This window comes from Bremia lactucae, linkage group LG11 (genome assembly GCF_004359215.1).
Source record: "Bremia lactucae strain SF5 linkage group LG11, whole genome shotgun sequence".
NCBI classification, from domain to species: Eukaryota; Oomycota; class Peronosporomycetes; order Peronosporales; family Peronosporaceae; genus Bremia; species Bremia lactucae.
Window position 1 is genome coordinate 3,518,198 of NC_090620.1, and position 16,913 is coordinate 3,535,110.

A 16,913-nucleotide genomic window follows, 5' to 3' on the forward strand; every position below is an offset into this window, starting at 1 on the left:
CGTCATCTCTTATCAGTCCCGGCTATTAAAAGCCGCGGAACTGAATTACCCTGTGCATGACAAAGAGCTACTTTCAATAAAGTATGCTCTTGTCAAGTTTCGTGTGCACCTATTGGGCACCGAACCATTTGTGGTTTATACGGATCACGCATCACTGCGGACCGCAATAAACTCACCGCACCTCTCGCCTAGAATGGCAAGATGGCTCACATTCTTCTCTGTATTTAATTTTAAAGTTAAATATAAGCCGGGTAAGTCGAATGTCTTGGCTGACGCTTTATCGCGCAGACCAGACTTCGAGGTTAGACACCAGGAAAGTAAGTCTAGTGCGAAAGCACAATTTCTGCCATTAACGTTGGCAGCCATCAAGGCATACCACGTGACGAGCTCATTAGCCTCTGAGATAAAAGAGAGCTACAGTCAGGACGACCACTGTCGCCTGCTGTTGGATCACTTCGGTGGACGAAAGATTTCCCTTCCGTCGCACTTGAAAGATGAGCTCAATCGCTTTAGCTACAGCGATGGCCTGTTATGGCATCAGCTGTCACCTTGTGATCCCTTGAGAGTCTATGTGCCTCATGACACAGATCTCAAGCTGATGATCCTTCACGAGCTCCATGATGCGCCATCCAGTGGGCACCTGACGGAGCTCGGCGTCTTTGTAGACAGACTGAGCAAAATGGTGCATTTAGCACCATGTAAGACATCGATCACAGGCAAGGAGGCAGCTCTCTTGTTCCTGGATCATGTATACGGACTACACTGGATGCCCGAGTCTAAAGTATCGGACCAGGATCCACGTTTTACGTCTGGTTTTTTGCGACATGTGTTCGATCTGCTAGGTAGAAAGCTCCACATCTCGACCCCAGATCATCCCCAGACCGATGGCCAAACCGATTGTGCCAATCGGGTCGTGGCGGATGTCTTACGCACTATAGCAACACCCAAAGAGTGGAGCAAGCAATTGCTCTTTGTGGGGTTCGCTAAAAATAACAGTGTTCACGCCAGTACGGTTGAGCCACCGGTTTATATTAACGGACTGCGCTATCCTCTGACGCCACTCTCGTTTGGCCCTCCCCCACTAAGACTCGGCCCCCTCACTATGCTCGATGCGAAAGAGGGACAAAGTTTCGTCAATATGACGATGACCCATGAGGGTATCATCCAAAGACTGAAACTTGCCCTAGTGGCCCTGCCAGTTTAGCTAAGGTAAAAACCTACGCCTGATGGCCGACCTCTTGGCGGTATCATAGGCGAGTTTGATGCCAAAAGCGTGAGCGAGGCTCAACGCTTTTTGGATGAGCGATTAGCCATCACACGTAAAGTCCGTGACGCAATAGCAAGCGCACAGGACAAGCAAAAAGATTACGCGGACCGATGTGGTCGCAAAAATAATGAACGCTTTAGAGCGGGTGAAAACGTACTATTAAGTAGTGCTACTATACCTAAAGATGCAATTTATGTACTACCTGGAGGTACTACGAAGTTGTTGCCGCGTTTCATTGGGCCAGGTTGTAGACCTAAATTGTAGGCGCACCCTTCCCCCATATATGAAGAAGCACCCCGTATTTTAAGTGGGTCGTCTGAACGGTATGTAGACCCAAATGAGGTCACAACCCCCATTCGTCTAAGGAGACCGATGGTGGCGCCGACTGGGATCGAGCGTCATTCGGGTGAGGGGGACGGTGAAGGCGATAAGCTATCGGACCGATGCCCCCCACCACGAACAGGACTTGGAGAGCGAGGGACATCACTCGAGTAACGCGGATCTCTCAGCATTATCCTTTCAAAGAGGTCCAAGCGAGTCTTCAGGCGTTCAAAACCCTAACAATCCTTCGCTCGGACATCAACGAGATCCGAGTTCAGTCGCGAGACTTGACCCTCGAGATCCGCAATACGTCGTTCAGCAGCGCTTAACGCATGTGTCTGAACGGACGAAGGTAAGGCAGCGGCGAGTAGGTGGGTGAGATCGCCACTCCTATCGGGTGCCACCTGCACTGATGGATTCGGGTGGAAATTTACGCTTCCTTGTTGGAAGGTTGCTTGCCCACCGCTCCGTGAGGCAAGGGTATCAGATCCTCGTCCAATGAAAAGGTTACTTGAAGAGTATTGACTCTTGGGAACCGATAGATACCCTACATACTGAAGTGCCCGGCTTGGTGGCTGCCTATAAAAAGGAGCACCAGCTGAGGCCTCGCCTCTTCGCTAGTCTCAAATGGACTAGAAGAAGTAGCGTTGTGAGAAAAAACAGGGGGTACAGTACCGCCCATGATTTCTTTCACACGCAAGCGGGCGAAATTAATTCGCTGTGACCGCTCTTTCATCGCATCGGAATGCGGATGAATGCGGCACGTGAATTCCGCCTTGTATTGTTCGGGCGTTTCATTTGAACGCAACACGACCGGGATCGGGAAATACGCCCAAGCGATTTTTTCTGAGCCTTCCATGATTTAAAGACGCCATAATAATTTTGTGCGTCTAGAATAGCGCGGTCTAGATGCGACGCTCTTGGCCCAAACGAGGCCATTCAGATGGAGGGGGCATAAGTGATATGCCATCCGTCACATAGCCACATTCAAAACGACTGGCTTGTGACACCGACTGAGCACGTTCACATGTCGTCGGCGAAGCTTTAGCCTGAGAATCCTCTATGTTAGAACCGTTATGGATACTAATCTGAGCAATAGACGTTGTAGTTTCACGCAAAGGAGAATCGGCTGTGCCTATAAGGGCAGCGCTCTCATTAATCGTCGCTGCGCTAGCCAGCGCAGATGCCGAGACAGCATTCGCAAACATCAGAAAACATTGCTGTCTTTATGTTTTGAGCAATAAATGAAGTTTGAATGGGCAATAATGCGCCATCATCCTTCCTAATGAGCTCGATGTCCGCATCCCTACTATGAGATGACGGCAACGGTGTCGACTCATTGTAGTCGACAATGAGCTACGGATCAGCATCCTCACTATTAAAGTGGGATGGATCCTTTTTAGCCCCGTGAACGCGACAGCAGCGGTGGCTGTCGGCGTTTTGACTAAGGAATTATACGCTGCCGGCGTGTTAACGCGGTGAATGCGCTTAGTGCGAGGTTGAGTGGGCGTCTTCGCAGACGAGCCACCAACGTGCCTTTTAGGTGGCATCTTTGGCGCCGTTTATGAAAACACAGGTGGCATGAGTGATTGAGTGAACTAGCGGCACATTGACAACTAGAGAGCGAGCTTTCGGCTCTGAATCGGGTACAGATATGTAACGGATGTCTGCGTGAGTTTAGTCACAAGAATCTTTGTGAGATTTGCATCAAACTTTTCGACTACGTCGTTTCGCTGCATTTGCCTTTAACGGGGACTGTGTAACATTAGGGCAACTTTAGCCCGTTACAGCTTTACTTGTGATGGATTTTTTTATGGATTTTGAAAGGATACCAATGCGGTGGAAGCTAGTGATCTCTTACAACCAACAACTTTTTAAGATGCAATCAGTGGAGCCGATAAAGCTTTAAGATCAAAAGGGGAACTGCACTTCATTTAACTATATAAATCTAAAAGCTTATTTACCGCAAAACTCGACCGAAAATTCGCTTCATTTGCTATTTTCTGGATTCTCTAACATCGCATCGTGGGTTGAAAAAGCTGCTCGCAGTACCTCGCTCCTCTTTGACGAATTTAAAAATGTAAATTCGTTCCTAAAGGAGGAATGGTGTAACGCGCTAAAGTTGCCCTAATGTTATACAGTCCCCGTTAAGTACACTTGGTGTTAAGGGGATGGTCAATTACTAAATAATGGTAATTAGACCAAGGACTCGGGTTTGGCTCACATTTGTGACCAACCCTTGTGTATGTGATGCACATGGGTGCATTCACATTAGGAGGGATGACACCTAGCGTCATCTGTTACGCGAGGTGTCTAGAAAGATACGCCCGCAATACATATTAAGTGTTTTCTATAGAGATGACATTTTGATTGGTAAAAATAGGTATTTATGCTTAATACGATTAAATATAAATCAGTCTGATAACTACTCCTACTTGATAAGTGCGCACGAGGAGCCGGATTACCGCTCTCGTGACGACACTTAACCAGAGTACTTAGCGCGTTGAGTAAGGTCGCTAACGTGCCCACCGAAACTACCTCACTGCTAACGTGCCCACCGAAACTACCTCACTGCACAAGGGAAGCTAGTTTAACTTCTTCCTCGCTGTGCTAAAGTGTGTGTCTAAGTAGAGCGTGGGCCGCATTACGACTTGCCCGCCTACACTATCTGCCAGGTGTGTGAAAGGGGATACTAGACTTTTAGATTATACCAACTCGTCGATGTGTTCGGATTACGCTCGCGTCTTTCAAATGTGAGCTTTGCTTTTCAATAATATTTACAAGAAAAACGAGGATCTTGCTTAAAAACTTCACATCAATTATTGTTATAGATTATGAAAAAAAAATCTTCTCAAGCGGTCCGATCGCCAGACAAACTACATAGATTAAAATGACCAAAGTCTGTATGAAAGTAGATGCACTTCAGTAAATGTCATAAGCTCAAGACGTATTGAAGAAGTTAAGTTAAGGTGGTGAGGTTCATTGAGTTACGTCTGGCGGTCTCCAATGTCCATGGTGCTACGTTATTACATATATATCGTTCTTTCTCGTTACTTTCTGATCTCGTTCTTACCAACACGAAGCCTTGCAACAATTGCTCAGATGTCGCGTTGTCGTGCAGGGTCTCGTGTCCTTGTCGCCTTGCTGATGTGCAGTGCGCCACGTCGTTCTCTATAAGTTTGTCCAGTTCTGCTATAATCGGTCGTATGTCGCGGTTGCTTGTTTGCTGCGAAGTCGCTGTGTGTAACGGGGTGTTCGTTACATTAAGTTAACACTCAAAGGTTGCAAATATATATTATCTGAAAAGTAGATAATATTTTTGGAACTATTTTTTACATAGTAACATTCGAAAAGCTTATTCATTGGTAAGTATAGGCCTTTATATCTACTTGCTCCGCGGTCAAGTCGCGACGCGCGCAAAGAGAGAGACAGATAAGTCTTTATTACATATTTTGTATTAGCTTATAATTAAGTTAGTAGACATATATAGAAACAGAATATTAAATACAGTTAGCTTTTGACCCTCCTTCAAGCAAGTGTTTCAAAGAGAGTCTTTCTCTGCACGTACTGACGTGTGGCAACATTTGCACTGAAGCAGTGCAAAGTGGACTTGTACCGAAGCAGTACAAGCCGGCAGTGCCCCGTTACACCTGGTTGCACTTGTTGGTCAGTCTAATGACCACAGTTCTATCATCGAATATGGACATGTCAGGTGATACTGGAAATACGCATCACGTTTCGCGGGATAGCTACTCCTTACTAAGTGACATAGAAAGGAGTGCGGTCGAACAAATGAGTTCGATCGTAGAAATTGATGCCATCCATTCAGCCATCGCCAAGTTCATACAACATAAATTTGACGAGGCGGAGAAGAAAGTACCTTGCTTAATCATCAAGGCTATCAACAGCCAGAACTATTGAGGTTGCAACAGGTACAGACCCCTGTACCTAGGATGCACTCACGCGTCGTCCAGAAATCTTAGAGATTGACATCTCTATATAGGGAAGTCGATGAGGGCTCCTTTTTAAGGCGGTTTGTGGAATTGGACGATGCCACAAAGGCTCGTCACATCGTCGACGAGCAAAGGCAAGTCGCATTTGCTCAATCAAATTTGGCAAATCGTATAAAAACGTGGGCACTAGGCCTCAACTTGCGCGACTTATATGTATTTGGCTGGCTAGCGGCTTTTAAAGCCCGGCTCAAGCAGACGTTTGAACTGCCTAGAGCTGAGTTCAGAGCTCGATCACATTTTTTTAAACTCAAGCAGGCAAGAGTGATATTCACGCATATGCCCAGCAAATAAGACTCTTACCGAGTTCTATCCCGAACAACATCCTCTTCATTAACACACGCTAATTACGGTGTTCATGCAAGGTCTTACGGATGGTTCCGTGGAGACCCACCTGTTCCGCTTGGAACTGGATATTCTTGAAGAAGCAATATCCATTGCGGAACAGGAAAATTTTAGTTTTAGACAGGCTCAAGCTAGTTCGTCATCGTAACGACCTCCGAGACGACAAGAGCTTGGACGTCCAGAATCTATGGACATCTCTTACGTCGTAAGCGAGAAACCTCGCTTTTCGAGCAATAAGCGATTGCAGAAATGCCATCGCTGCCAAAAATTAGGACACTTCGCTCATGAGTGTAGTGTCCCACGCCCAGAGCCGAGGGGTACTGCACGCACTTATGGACCGAATGCCAAAAAGGGCAGCGGTCGCGGGTCCGACGTTGTTGCGAAATCGCAACAGCGAGGCGGACCGCCCTTAAACGGTCGGGGTCAGTAGGGGCGCAACGCTCTTCCGATCCAGCAACTTCAAGAGAATTTGCAAAATTCTTACCGAAAGTTGCTCCATACACACAGTTATTATGAGTCTCAGCAACTGGCGATGAATTATCCCTCATCACCTTGGAGTTAGAAGTGCCACACGATTTTTCACTAAGATCATAGAAGACTATGGGGCGTTAAAAATTTTTATTCGTCGCCAGTCGCTAGAGGGGCGTAGGCTAAAATTGATGAGCGCGACATCCCTCTAACGAGTATGACGGTGCGTCTAGCGACAGGCGCATCGCAACAGTGATGAAACGCGTAGTGAAATATCACTATACGTTAAAAGATTTACAGTATGACGGTGATTTCACCGCACTGGATTTAGATGACAAATTTGCTGTCATCCTAGGTTTACTTTGGCTCCGACAATATGAGCCAAGAATCAGCTGGCAGCATCGATCCGTAAAGATGCCTGCCACTTGTTCATCAGATGGCCATCTGATGAACGTCTTGAAGCGGCCACAAGCGCGTGGATGTACTACAAGTGAGTGCAATGACCTCACGTGTGGTACGGTCGTTAGTTTAACTGCACAAGATCAAAGTGTGATTACTAATCACACTGTGAAGTCAGCTGCCGGCGTCGAGTGGATTGTGACATGAATGTATGCCTAGCGGGCGACATTCAAGGAATATATCAGCTGTTCAAAAGGGGCAACACGATGATCCTAGGTCGTGCAGAGAGTCGACCGTAGAGGACCCGACTGTGATAGCGCAATCACAATCGGAAGACGTTGAGGGAATAAATCCCCACGTACTTGAGAAGAAAGCTTTTCAAATAGCTAATGCTGAAGTGACTAGACTTCAGCATCCCGAAAGATTGATCCCTCGGCAGCCTTTGGATAAATCCCAGGAAGAAACCGAGAAGTTGAATATCTTGGTTAATGACGGATCAAGAGTAGGCGCTTATACTCTTGATCTGTTTGCGCCTCCGAAGTTAACAACGGAGATAACTCAATTACCAACCTAGAACCCAAGCGGTTCTTGAGAGATCTGCATAGTGGTAGAATCAAGCAGATCTGCGTACTCGTCACGTCACCGAGGACGACTACGTAACCGATATTCGGTCAGCGGTAATTTTTGCAGAGAATTAACGGGTTCTCAGCAGCTAATCGATGGACGAAAGCGTCCACGATGTGAAGACTCGGATGGAGAGACATACTACTCAATCCTGGGAGTCACTTAAGACAAATCCGAATTACTAAAATTTGATTGAAATAAGGGATCTATTCCCTGAAACAGTTCCATGCGAGTTCCCTAAGGATAAAGGCACTCGACATGAGATCGAGCTCAAACCGGGCTCGAAGTACTGTGTCAAGAAGCAGTGACCACCACCTCGTGAACAAGTACTTGGGATCGATAAATTCTTTGTCGATCGACTAGAAGCGGGCCATATGAGGGAAACAACCTCCCACATAGCTCTCCGACCTTCTATGTACGAAAGCCACAGGGGGGGGGGGCGGATAGTGCACGCATTCAATAATTGAATGCTGCAACGGTACCGGCTCAAACGCCGATACCTAGAAAAGATGTAATCATAGATGGTATGTCTAAGACTACCATCCATTCGCCTACTTATCTGATGGATGAATTTTATCAGATCCTTATGCGTGAACGGGACATCCCGTACACAGCAGTGCTCTAAGAATGGCTAGTAATGCCACAGTGGCTTGGTAAGTCCCCTTCAACATTCAACAAATGCGTAACGAATCTGTCGAGACCGGTGCGATAAGTCGCACCGAGTTATTTTGACAATGTATTCGTCCATAGCCGGGCTGGACGGAAAGACGGACGTGGGAAGTCATAAATTCACGTTCGTCAGACTCTTATGCGAAAGCATAAGTTGTACGCAAATCTCCAGAAGTGTATATTCCCAACAAGCGAAATACCACTTCTTGAGTACATCGTCGGTAAACACGGCGTGCGCCCTGATCTCGAAAACATCAAGGCAATTACCAACTGGCGAGCTCCAGTCGATGACAAGAAACTTAGAAAAATCCTTGGGCTAACGGCGTACTTGCCCAAGTACTCCCGCAATTATGCCGAGATGACAGTTCATCTATCTCGTCTCTTGAACAAGACGAGAAATGGTTATGGAATGCTCATTGTCAACGTTCTTTCAAGGGCATCAAGCTTTGCTTGATGCAATCGCCTATCTTGACGATTGTAGATCCAGAAAGACCATTCCATATGGTCTGTGACGCCAGCAATTTTGCAATCGGCTTTGCGTTAATGCAATTCGAAAAGGACGGCGTGGAGCGCGTCGTCTCTTACCAATCGCGTCAGCTGCAACCAGCTGAACGCAATTACCCCAATGCATGACAAGGAACTCCTTGCCATGAAATACGCACTGGCTAAGATTAGGTCTATCTCCTCGGAGATAGACCGTCGGGATAAGTGAGGCTCTCCAGCCATATATTGAGATGCGCCAAAGTTGATATACTAGTTATCACAAATTGAAAAAAAATGTTGATTTAAATCATCGTATATACGGACCATGCGTCATTACGCACGGCCGTAAATAGCCCACACCTCTCGCAAAAAGTGGCGAGGTGGCTATCCTTCTTCGCGGAGTAAATTTCTCCGTGGAATATAAACCAGGAAGGCTTAATGTTGTCGCTGATGTGTTATCACGCCGACCCGATAACGAGCCGGCTGCGCAATCTAACAGTGGAAATAATTCCACTGTTACAACACTCATTTCAAGTGTTCCGTCATCAACCTTGTTTGATGACATAAATAAAGCCTACGCAAAAGATAAAGACCTTCTGCGTTTAATGGATAATCTGAAGAATCCATCCAATAAATCTTTCAAAGATTTACCGGCTTTATATATATCGTCATCCGATCGATACACAAAAAAACAACGGCTTATTGTATCATATCGCCGTTGCCGGCGACACCCCACGTATCGTCGTCCCAACTCACAATGATTTGCGCTTCCGCATCATGTATGAGTGTCACGATGAACCTACAAGTGAGCACCGTGGACGTGAGAAGGCTTATCTCACAGTAAGTCGAGACTTTTACTGGCCCGCCAGTATCAGTTCGTGCTCAAGTACATTCGTGCTTGCGAGGTATGTCAATGGGTGAAACCTAGCCCTTCATACCGTGCACCTCTCCAACCTCTACCACTTCCGGCAAAGTGTTGGCAGTCCGTATCTATAGACTCCGCCTTCGGATTTCCCGAAGACGATCACACAAAAAAATGGAATCCTTGTTTTTGTAGACAGATTCAGCAAGATGGTACATCTTGCTGCAGTACCAGAGTGGATCACGGCTCCGGGCTGTGCCCGCTTCTTTTTCGACACGGTATTCAAACTCTACGGCTTACCCCGTGAACTGGTCTGGAATAGAGATCCACGGTTTACGGCGGAGTTTTGGCGATCCGTATTCCGATCTGTCGAAACACGGCTGACTATGTCAACTTTTGATCATCCAGAAACAGATGGTCAGACGGAACGCGTAAATCGCGTTCTCAAAGAAATACTTCGAGGTTACGTCCAATCGTATCCGAATTAGAACGAGTTTTTATCGATGGTCGAATTCGCCATCAAAAATTCGGTGCAGGCGTCGTCAACGCCTACACCGTTCTTCTTGAATGGCTTACGCCATCCACGTATACCCACCCAATTAGAGGGATTCTCTAGTTTAAGAAGGGGGAGTGGACTCGCACGAGCAAAACCATTTCTGGCTCATGCTCATCACGCGTCAAAGTTACCAACGACGCGGGTGATGTCGAAGCAATCGACATCGAAGATGAGAAACTCTCATGGCAGTGCGCACAAAGCGCACTATAAAAAGACAAAACAAATGAGTCAGCAGAGGAATTCCTGTTGGCTCGAAAATCAGTAATCCGTTTCGTACAGGATTTCATTGCTAACGCAGTGGACCGTCCGAAACGGAACGCAGACAAACATGAAAGAGCAAACGCTCTTTCATTTATGTTTAATGACATAGTACTACTCTCTACGGTAAATTTACCTAAGTGTGTAGTCACTAATGTGGGCAGCACTAAATTATTACCCAAGTTCATTGGACGTTTCCGTGTACTGCATCGCAGAGGTAATACTTGCGCAATAGAATTGCGCCGTAGGATGCAAACGCATCCTATGGTTTACGTTGGTCGTCTCCGCCCGTACCACTAGTACGCGGTTTCTTCCGAGAACAGATCTAGCCACCCTTTTCAAGAATCCCTTAAAGATTCTTGTGGTCACAAACCAGATTCTCATGTTGAATCTGGAGATTCTCATGTCGGGTGCGGAGATCCTCGAAACCGCGATGAGCTGACGACAGCTCATCACGAAGAGCTGACGAAAACTCATCACGAAGAGCATGATAATTCCGTGCGTACTCCATGTTGGAGTAGCACTCTTCGAACGGTTTTCCAACCGTTCGATATGGTGAGCCTGCATCGTCTGCTTTAATGAGTGACGCTTACCGCGCTCGTGATTAAGTCCCTCCTCCAAATTATGGAGGAAGAGATCGATTTTGTCGATCTTCGACTCTAGATCCGACACATGGGTCGGATCTAATTTTTTTTCTCCTCCGCCACAGCCATTGGTGGATTCCCACGGTGGTCAATGTTTCCTTGTGGAGTGTATTTAAAACCACCGTGATGGAAGGGGCAGCGAACGAGTTATCTTGTTCGCTGGCACGATTATCCATCGTCACATGACAGCTGGGAGCCTCGTTCCCAGCTGATTGTTGACGTTGAGGGCCTCGTCCGTCAGTGTGACGAGACCCGTCCGATGGATTAGAAGGTCCATCGCGAAACACGTGCCCCTGGCGCATGTAAGTCGATTGCAAAACGTCAATCACATCGCGCATCTCGATAGAGATGTGAGCCCTTCCCCAGGGCGAAGAAAAGGAATAGACATTCCCTTTTACTCGCTTCGTGTTGTCAGCACAACACGGACAGGGATCACCCCACGTGAGGCATGGAATTCCACTTCGCACTGCCTCAGTGCGGTGGTGCCTCACGTCACTTCACGTACACGAGTACATGCAGAGGAAGACTCTCTTTTAAACACTTGCTTTAAATAGAGTTAATAGAAAAAATGTATTAATATAACTAAGCTCTTCTTGTCTATCTACTTAATACTAAATTAATAGTAAACGAATACAAAACATGTAATAAAGTCTTATCTGTCTTTCTCTTTGCGCGCGTCCAGCGCTGACTGGACCGCTGATAAAGTAGATGTAATGGTCAATATCTACCAATGGATAAGCTAATAGAATATTACCAAGTTATAAGTAATATTCTCCAAATATTATCTACCTTTTCAATAATATATTAATTAACAACCTTTAACTTTTAATTTCACGAAATGATACACCCCGTTGCATCACCCCTTCCTTAAACGACAATCACTCTGACTGTCATTGGGGGAAGTGGTCACTAGAAGACCACTTAATTAAAAACGATGTTGATTAGTCAGAACCATCATTTTCAATTCTATCGCATGGTTAACAAATCTATGCGGTATGCGGTTCATGCAGCCGCGGGCGACGCATTATTGTCTCTTGCGGCAGACGTTTCGTCTGCCGTAGTGGCATCTTCTCCCGCAACTCTTAATGTTGCAGGTGCACGTGGTGATACACCACGTGAATGCGACCCCTCTTTTTTTGGAGGTCGACTACGAATGCAAGTCATACGAAATGGCCGTCTCGGGGAGAACAGAACAGTCGCCTGATCAATTTTCAGGCGGCTGACAATGAGCCTTCAAATGAGGGGGCTCATTCGAGTAACCGTGCTGGTAGCATTCGCTACAGCATGTTCGGTTCCGACGATGAGGATGATCCCTCATCACCAGCACCGTCTCCCGTGCCGTCACCCGCACATATTTCTGTGCGTGGTGACGACGATGGCGTAAGCTATCGTAATAAAAATTATTGTGGTACCCTTGCTACGGTGTGTACCACTCAGGGGAGCGTAGACAATAAAATGCCTCGTCTTCCCCAAAGAAAAGCCGTGGCTAAAGCCAATAGCTTGTCTGGAGAGACTACTCCTCACATAAATACCCCTTCTTTATTGCGACAAAGCTACATGGCCTTGATCCAAGCATGAAGAACTTTGGCGCTGAGGAATATTTTTTCTCAATGCTTTTTTAAGCATCGATGGTATAGTGGCAACAACAAGCCAGATAAAGTCTCGCTTTTGCAACCCCTGGAGCGCGTTCATTCGCAATGTCAAAGACATTGGACGCGAAGCCTGGCTTCAAGCAAAGACTTAACGCGATTCGCGTTAAGTTTGCAAAGCGAACTCCAACCGGTGCAAGGTATAAATTGCATCGGTTGTCACGTGAGGCAGGACTTCCATGCATCACGTGGGGTGATCCCTGTCCGTGTTGTGTTGACAACACGAAGCGAGTACGTAATGACGCGTGATCTGTATAAATCACAAAAGGGGATGTCTATTCCCTTTCTTCGCCCGGGGGAATGGCTCGCACCTCTATTGAAATGCGCGATGCGATTGACGTTTTGCAATTCATTTACAGGCGCCAGGGGCGCGTGTTTTCCGATGGACCTTCTAATCCATCGGATGGGTCTCGTCATACTGACGGACGAGGCCCTCAACGTCACCAGCTAGCTGGGAACGAGGCTCCCAGCTGTCATGTGAAGTCGCATCCAACGGCGCAATTCTATTGCGCAAGTATTACCTCTGCGATGCAGTTCACGGAAACGTCCAATGAACTTGGGTAATAATTTAGTGCTGCCCACATTAGTGACTACACACTTAGGTAAATTTACCGTAGAGAGTAGTACTATGTCATTAAACATAAATGAAAGAACGTTTGCTCTTTCATGTTTGTCTGCGTTCCGTTTCGGACGGTCCACTGCGTTAGCAATGAAATCCTGTACGAAACGGATTACTGATTTTCGAGCCAGCAGGAATTCCTCTGCTGACTCATTTGTTTTGTCCTTTTATAGTGCGCTTTGTGCGCACTGCCATGAGAATTTCTCATCTTCGATGTCGATTGCTTCGACATCACCCGCGTCGTTGGTAACTTTGACGCGTGATGAGCATGAGCCAGAAATGATTTTGCTCCCCCTTCTTAAACTAGAGAATCCCTCTAATTGGGTGGGTATACGTGGATGGCGTAAGCCATTCAAGAAGAACGGTGTAGGCGTTGACGACGCCTGCACCGAATTTTTGATGGCGAATTCGACCATCGATAAAAACTCGTTCTAATTCGGATACGATTGGAGGTAACCTCGAAGTATTTCTTTGAGAACGCGATTTACGCGATCCGTCTGACCATCTGTTTCTGGATGATCAAGGGTTGACATAGTTGGCCGTGTTCCGAGAGATCGGAATACGGATTGCCAAAACTCCGCAGTAAATCGTGGATCTCTATCCCAGACCAACTCACGGGGTAAGCCGTAGAGTTTAAATACCGTGTCGAAAAAGACGCGGGCACAGCCCGGAGCCGTGATCCACTCTGGTACCGCAGCAAGATGTACTATCTTGCTGAATCTGCCTACAAAAACAAGGATTCCATTGTTTTTTTGTGATCGTCTTCGGGAAATCCGAAGACGAAGTCCATAGATACGGACTGCCAACACTCTGCCGGAAGTGGTAGAGGTTGGAGAGGTGCACCGGATGAAGGGCTAGGTTTCACCCGTTGACATACCTCGCAAGCACGATTGTACTTGCGCACGAACTGATACTTGAGCGGCCAGTATAAGTCGCGGCTTCCACGATGCTCACTTGTAGGTTCATCCTGACACTCGTACATGTTGCGCAAGCGCAAATCGTTGTGAGTTGGGACGACGATACGTAGGGTGTCACCGGCAACGGCGATATGATACAATAAGCCGTTGTTTTTTTGTGTATCGATCGGATGACGATACATAAAAAGCAGGTAAATCTTTAAAAGATTTATTGGACGGATTCATCAGATTATCCATTTAACGCAGAAGGTCTTTATCTTCTGTGAAGGCTTTATTTATGTCATCCAACAAGGTTGATGACGGAACACTTAAAATGAGTGTTGCAACAGTGGGATTTTTTTCACCGTTGGAATGCACAGCCGGCTCGTTATCGGGTCGGCGTGATAACGCATCAGCGACAACATTAAGCCTCCTGGCTTATATTCCACGGAGAAATTTACTCCGCGAAGAAGGATAGCCACCTCGCCACTTTTTGCGAGAGGTGTGGGCTATTTACGGCCGTGCGTAATGACGCATGGTCCGTATATACGATGATTTAAATCAACATTTTTTTCCAATTTGTGATAACTAGTATATCAACTTTGGCGCATTTGTATTCATCTCAATATATGGCCACAGACCCTCACTTATCCCGACGGTCTATCTCCGAGGAGATAGACCTAATCTTAGCCAGTGCGTATTTCATGGCAAGGAGTTCCTTGTCATGCATTGGGGTAATTGCGTTCAGCTGGTTGCAGCTGACGCGATTGGTAAGAGACGACGCGCTCCACGCCGTCCTTTTCGTATTGCATTAACGCACAGCCGATTGCAAAATTGCTGGCGTCACAGACCATATGGAATGGTATTTCTGGATCTACAATCGTCAAGATAGGCGATTGCATCAAGCTTTGCTTGATGCCCTCGAAGGAACGTTGACAATGAGCGTTCCATAACCATTTCTCGTCTTGTTCAAGAGACGAGATAGATGAACTGTCATCTCGGCATAATTGCGGGAGTACTTGGGCAAGTACGCCGTTAGCCCAAGGATTTTTCTAAGTTTCTTGACATCGACTGGAGCTCGCCAGCTGGTAATTGCTTTGATGTTTTCGAGATCAGGGCGCACGCCGTGTTTACCGACGATGTACTCAAGAAGTGGTATTTCGCTTGTCGGGAATATACACTTCTGGAGATTTGCGTACAACTTATGCTTTCGCATAAGAGTCTGACGAACGTGAATTTATGACTTTCCACGTCCGTCTTTCCGTCCAGCCCGGCTATGGACGAATACATTGTCAAAATAACTCGGTGCGACTTATCGCACCGGTCTCAACAGATTCGTTACGCATTTGTTGAATGTTAAAGGGGACTTACTAAGCCACTGTGGCATTACTAGCCATTCTTAGAGCACTGCTGTGTACGGGATGTCCCGTTCACGCATAAGGATCTGATAAAATTCATCCATCAGATAAGTAGGCGAATGGATGGTAGTCTTAGATATACCATCTATGATTACATCTTTTCTAGGTATCGGCGTTTGAGCCGGTACCGTTGCAGCATTCAATCATTGAATGCGTGCAGGTACATTAATTATTGACTAATCACAGTCGGGTATTCTTGGAACGCATGATAGACGCGATTCCGCCACCCTCTTGTGGCCTTTCGTACATAGAAGGTCGGAGAGCTATGTGGGATGTTGTTTCCCTCACATGGCCCGCTTCTAATCGATCGATAAGGAATTTATCGATCGCAAGTACTTGTTAACGAGGCAGTGGCCACTGCTTCATGGCACAGTACTTCGAGCCCGGTTTGAGCTCGATTTCATGTCGAGTGCCTTTATCCTTAGGCAAAATGTAATGGTCTATATCTACCAATTGATAAGCTATTAGAATATTACCATGTTAAGTTATATTCTCCAAATTTTATCTACCTTTTAGATAAATATACTAATTAACAACCTTTAAGTGTTAGTTTCATGTAACGGTACACCCTGTTACACTACTTGATCCTCACGACGTTTCATATCAAAGCAGTGGCTTGCTTTCGTTCTTGGTCGCGACATGAAGCGCATGGCAGAACTGGAACGTTCGTCTGAGCTGGTGGACTACAAAAGCCACGGGGCAGTCGAGGGTACAGTCTGTACCTCAGTCTTCCTTCCAAAATCGACGCATCGATGTTAGCGTGTACGTCCCATGCGTAACCAGTGGTGGTGACTCGTGGAAGATCTCTTTGACAAACCACAGCTTGGATGTGCGCTTTTCAAGCGCAGTAGGAGCGTGTTGCATGCGATCATGCAAGCGCTAGAAGGATCCCCGAACACACTCGTATTCTCGCAAGGAGGTTGCCGCCTTTTCTTCCATCACTGCATCGACAACCGAACTGGCGCTAGCGAGCGCGTCGCGCACTTCTTCGCTCGACGTCGAGTTCTGCTGGCTCCCAGAATATTGTTCTCGTGGTGCTCTAAAGAGCGCAGCCACGCCTGCTTTCGTTCACGTCGCTTTAAGAGCGGTGACGCTCGCATAGCGGGGCGCGAGCGCGCGGCATCTACGTCACTTGGTTCGTTCTGGCTCCCGTATGTTGAAGGCGCGGACGAACGAGGTGCAGGAGTCGCAACAACACTATATGCCACCGCGTCCCCACTCGCCGTATCGTTATTCCCATGATCGCCATTAATTACGCCGCCGTCGACCCCGTCGCCTCTTGTTCGCACCTGTGCGGCATGCGTCTTCCCCGTGCGGCCATTAGAAACAACATAGGCTATTATTTAAAAACTTGCGTTTTTAAGCGCAACGTTTCGATACAACTCAATAACTTATTTTAACTTTTCATCATTATTCTCGAGAGAC

The 16,913-nt window shown here is 46.8% G+C and overlaps 1 protein-coding gene across 1 annotated transcript; it reads right to left on the reverse strand.

Moving 5' to 3' along the window:
* Window positions 1–16,426: 16,426 nt before the first annotated feature.
* On the reverse strand, window positions 16,427–16,899 carry CCR75_004802 (uncharacterized protein; the record flags this gene model as incomplete). Its single annotated transcript, XM_067962888.1, has 2 exons — window positions 16,427–16,824; window positions 16,890–16,899. The coding sequence occupies 2 exons, from the start codon at window positions 16,897–16,899 to the stop codon at window positions 16,427–16,429; spliced, it is 408 nt and encodes a 135-aa protein (XP_067817301.1).
* Window positions 16,900–16,913: the final 14 nt, after the last annotated feature.